Source organism: Mesocricetus auratus, unplaced genomic scaffold (assembly GCF_017639785.1).
Source record: "Mesocricetus auratus isolate SY011 unplaced genomic scaffold, BCM_Maur_2.0 Super-Scaffold_100019, whole genome shotgun sequence".
Lineage (NCBI taxonomy): Eukaryota > Metazoa > Chordata > Mammalia > Rodentia > Cricetidae > Mesocricetus > Mesocricetus auratus.
The window spans coordinates 26,470,053-26,475,061 of NW_024429200.1; the positions used below are offsets into that span (position 1 = coordinate 26,470,053).

The window sequence follows — 5,009 nt, forward strand, 5'->3', positions numbered from 1 at the left end:
TGTCTTTATTCATTCATTCACAAAATACATACTAAGTATGCACTACACAGAGTACTACTATTCTAATTGCTGGAAACTTAATCAGGAACATTGTGAAAATACTTCTATCTTTCCTGGAATTTTGACTTGAGTATTTTTACCTACATTATATAATGGGAAATTTTGTTTAGTTTTGTGTTTTGTATTCAGTGAGATAATTAGAGATGGAAGTGAAACTTGAACCAAGCTCTGGGCCCTGGATGATCTTAAGAATAACTATGAAAAATCTGTTGGAAAAGATTGCTGGCAGAGAAAACAAGAAGGGCAAAATATCAATAGGGGAAGACAAATTAGCTTCTTTATAAAACAACGAAACATTAAATGTGAGCGAAATGGAAAGAGGGCATGAGTGGTGGTCTGGCATCAGAGGCAAGCAGAATAGTGCTGGTGTTTGTGTCTTGATGAGTATCTTGAGATTTTGACTAATACGATGGAATTGGAGTTTTTGGGTTTTTATCTATTTTCTTTTTTTATTTTTAAATTTCAATTAGAAACAAGGTTGCTTCCCATGTCAATCCCAGCTCCCTCTCCCTCTCCCTCCTCTCCTCCCATGCCCTCCCACCAACCCCCCATTTCCCCTTTCACAATCCCCACTCCCTTCCCCAGGGAAGGTGAGGCCCTCCATGGGGGACCTCTAGAGTCTGTCATTTCATCCAGGGCAGGGCCTAGGCCCTCCCCCAAGAGTCAAGGGTGAGAGAGCATCTTTCATTGTGGGATGGGCACCGAAAGTCCATTTGTATGCCAGGGATAAATACTGATCTATTACCCAAGGCACCATAGATTGCCTAGGCCTCCTCACTGACTCCCACATTCAGGGGGTCTTGATCAGTCCCATGCTGGATTCCCAACCATCAGTCTGGGGTTCAAGAGCTAACCCTTGTCAGGTCAGCTGTTTCTGTGGGTTAAACTAGCCCAGTCTTAACCCCTATCCTCATCAGTCCTCCCTCTCTGTCACTGGGTTCCTTGAGTTCATCTCGGAACTGGAGTTTTTAAGCAAAGAAGTACTAGATTACCACTAAAAGAAAAACAGACAAGTTAGAATAAAAAGAAGAAAAACTAGAATTCTAACAGCATCTAATCTGAAAGTGATCTATCAAAAATTGCTTTAGGAGGGTCCAGTCTACTGTGGGAGGTACCATCTATAGGCAGGTAGGCCTGGGTTATATGGGAAACGTAGCTGGACATTAGCCCAGAAGCAAGTCGATCGATGAGCAGTACTCCCTGGTCTCTGCTCCAGTTCCTGCCTCCAGGCTTCTGCTATGGTTTTCCTCAATGAAAGACTGTAACTAACGTGTAAGCCAAATAAGCACTCTCCTCCCTCACGTTGCTTTACCATCACGATGTTTATCACCCCAACAGGAAGGAAACTGGAACAGGGGCCCCGGCACTTGCTATCTAACTTAGCTGGTCTCAAACTCACAGACCCTCTTATGGTATTACAAGTGCTTAAAAGAAAAATTACCTTAGATTTCCTTAAGGATGGGAACTAATTAGAAAAATTTAAGCACTTTCCCCAAAAAACGTCCTTATACAAATTTGCACCACTTTTTTACAGACAGGCCAAATCATTAGTTAATTTCTGACTACAATAGGTTAACTGACAGACCCTTCAAACTTAAAATTTAATCAAGAAACGTTAACAAACTCAAGAACAATGTGTGTACCAGCACTAACTTTAGTCTGCAGACAGACATCCACTAGCTGAAATAAACACACAAGGAAAAATAAAATCTCCCAAACGAAAACATTGGAAATAGGAGGCTATTTTGCAAGCCACAAAATAGGTTCTAGTCCAAAACTAATTGATAAGAAAGATACATAGCCAAATGCAGCTTAAGACAAATGCAATTAGAAAGAATTTGTTAATCAACTTTAAAGAAACAGCACTGTCAACCTGTCAGACACCTTGCTTTAAATGCGTTTGACACGTCTGGTTCTCCTATAAAATCTTGGCATACTTATCAAATGATTATTATTATTATTTACTAATGTTGCTAAAGCACCTGCCAGATGTGTATCAGAAACCAGAAGTATAAATCTTTGCTGCCTATGGGAAGATACAATTGTATTAACATAAGAATCCTGCTTGGTTATCAACATTGAATTGAATGTGTCTATAGTATCTTCATGGTTTTATCGGGGTAAGTTCAAACACCTCTAATTCTGCATTGTTACTAACTTCCAATAGGAAGGTGACAAATTGTCTCTAAGTATGAAAGCATTCAGGCCAGACTAGAAAGAAACCGTTAGTAAGGGTATCACAGATAACAGAATTCAAACACCTTTCAAAGTTAATGGTTACAGATGCAAACGAATAATTCTTGTAACTAAGAGTGCTAATTTGACATCTTAAAATTCTGGGCGGGGGCTTTTGAGGGTGAGCATTCTGAGAGACATGAACTCGAAACAGGAAAGATCTGGTTGTGGGGCTAAAACCATATTTTCTAAACTTTGTTTTGCACCACAAACGATTCAATATTTTCCAAAGTTTCTGATAAAATGTGCTTATTTCCCCCCCCCCCCCACTGATTTAAAAAATTAGCAAATGTCGTTAGACACATTTGGAATATGATAGGGATTTTTTTTTTCTTTTGCAGAAATGTTGGAAGGCCCGCAGTTTGAAAGCATCCCAAACAGATGGCTCTACTCAGCTACCTCTCCAGTTACCTCTTTATTTCAGAGTACCAAAAAAGACATATTTATGCATCTAGGAATCCTGAAACGGCCAGAAAACACTTGCTGTTGTTACATTAGTCTTAACACGAACTCACTAAAGCTTTCCTTGGAGAAACGTTCAACCTCTCATTAACAGTAAAACCCAAGGACGACGTGGGAAAAAACCCTGCACAGCTCGCAGGAGCTGGGGCGGGTCTTCCAGAGCCAGTGGTCAGAGAGCGGTGCATGACGGGAGCAGGCAACGGGGATTGTGGGAAATGTAGTCTGGCGACGCCGCCCTGCTCGCCATTCCTGTAATGGCTGCTTTCTGGTCAGGTAGGGTGCGAACTCCACTCCCGGGGATTTCCTGTTTGATTTGTAGTTGTAAAACGCTCGCAAATTTGAACCCTCCCAGAACAAATGGACGATTCTCTTCCGGGTCTGTGTGCCAAATGTTGGGGCGAATTTGCTTCTCGGCCCGGTTTCGTTTAGGTTTGCGTGTGTGAGAACTAACTTTGAATTTTGTAGTCTCCCTTGGAGCGAACTGGTAGGAGTGTTTCCTGGGCTCGTGAAGCCCCTCTGGCCTTGCATCCGTTCCTCGGCGACCGTAGCTTCCTCTCTAAAATCATGTTTAAATTCTTTTCCCCGCCCTGCTAGGGGTACCACGGGTAACCTCTTAGCCTCGGGAACCGGAGCTCCAAAGGGGGACTGTTTGCACACTGGATAGAGTTTTACCTCCACCCTTGTTCGGGTAAGTCTTACTAATGCCTGGCAACTCCACAGAGTTGCGTGTTGTGCTGTTTGATTTTTATCAGATTTGTGTACGTTTTCTAGATAGGACACATGCTTAAAAAAAGTGTTTTTTTTTTCCACACTTGTCAGTGTAATTGACAAGTGTCATGTGCATCATTTTCTCTCTTTCCTTAATGATGTACAGCTGTCCAGTTTCAGGTTGGCCGATGTCGATCCTGCCCGAATCACTGTTGGGATTGCTGGACCTAGGGTGTTGTCGTGAGATTAACCTAAAATGACTGTCTTTAAGAGCATACACCTTTTTAGTCGTTGTCATGTGTGTAAAGTGGCAAACTCTGAAATGATTCACAAACTCCAATGTGAAAAGATGGCTGTATATTTGTGTATTGTCGTTCCAAAAAGTAAGGTCTTTTAACAGTTTTCTTTCGTCTCCGTGTTTAATTTCTAGGGAAGTGCAGGCCTCGAGAGCCCAACATGATGAATTCAGTTCCAACACAGTTGATCTTAGTCCTTACCTCGATGCTTCTGCTGGTGGTGCCTGGTGTTGAAGCAGTAGAAGCTGGAGATGCAATTGCGCTCTTATTAGGTGTGGTTCTCAGCATCACGGGCATTTGTGCTTGCTTGGGGATATACGCAAGAAAGCGAAACGGACAGATTTGACTCTGAAGGACTGCAGAACTAGACTTCACCCTGACCACACTGAAAACCATTGTGCTATTGAGGCCAGACCCAAGGTTTGATCTCTCCTGTTCCCAGCAAGAAGAGGATGGTTTCACACTCTTAGGGGTTTCTCATAAGATGGGAGTAGAGGGGGTGGGGTGAGAGTGGGGGCTCTTTACAACAAAGAGTGCATTAATAACATGGCCTGTAATTTGTAATTGCTGCTTAGGAAGGGGGTCAAAGAGGGCTTACATTTGCCTAAGTATTATTTCGTACTTTCTAAATTGTTAAAGCTTGTGGAATTGGAAGAAGGAAGTATTTGCTAAGAATCCAGTAAATCAACATTGTTGCTGTATGAATCACTGCCTCTTGAATTCTGGGGGAATCTTTTTTTCCATGTTTTTTGTTGGTGTTCTGTTTTGTCTCCCTAGTTGATAATTGTACTTAGATATAGCCAAAAACTGAAACTTGTGTGTCTGAAAAAAAGTTTAACTAATGTGTACTCAACATATCTAATACTAAAATGGAGGAAATATTTGTTTAAAAAAACAACTTTATATTAATGGAGTATCATCTCCTTTGTGAGAAGTACTGTATCAAATACATGTCCATTATGCCATGAACTAATCTGTTTATGTTGGTCTGCTTGTATTTACGTGTGGACTAGTTATTTTAGAAGATAGAGAGAGCCTGGTTAACTTACCTTAACAGATCACTGTGGGTGAGAAATGGGCGTCTGAGATAAGAAAGGCCTCTTACAGGAAATCTACAAATACAAAAGGAAATGTATTGACCTGCATTGGTTTATACACCAGCCAAATGGACATACCTTCTTTGCCCTAGCAGTTTTAAAAGTCTCCAAAGCCAACAAATTACGGAGGATTTAAATACACATTGTTGGA

The 5,009-nt window shown here is 41.4% G+C and overlaps 1 protein-coding gene across 1 annotated transcript; it reads left to right on the plus strand.

The window, feature by feature from the left end:
* Positions 1-2,927: 2,927 nt before the first annotated feature.
* Positions 2,928-4,730, plus strand: Smim30 (small integral membrane protein 30). Its single transcript, XM_040728614.1, has 3 exons — positions 2,928-3,030; positions 3,352-3,445; positions 3,896-4,730. The coding sequence occupies exon 3, from the start codon at positions 3,922-3,924 to the stop codon at positions 4,105-4,107; it is 186 nt and encodes a 61-aa protein (XP_040584548.1). The 5' UTR covers positions 2,928-3,030; positions 3,352-3,445; positions 3,896-3,921; the 3' UTR covers positions 4,108-4,730.
* Positions 4,731-5,009: the final 279 nt, after the last annotated feature.

Excerpts from the sequence above, each read along its gene's own strand:
- Smim30 (XM_040728614.1), top strand. The coding sequence starts at position 3,922 with ATGATGAATTCAGTTCCAACACAGTTGATCTTAGTCCTTACCTCGATG.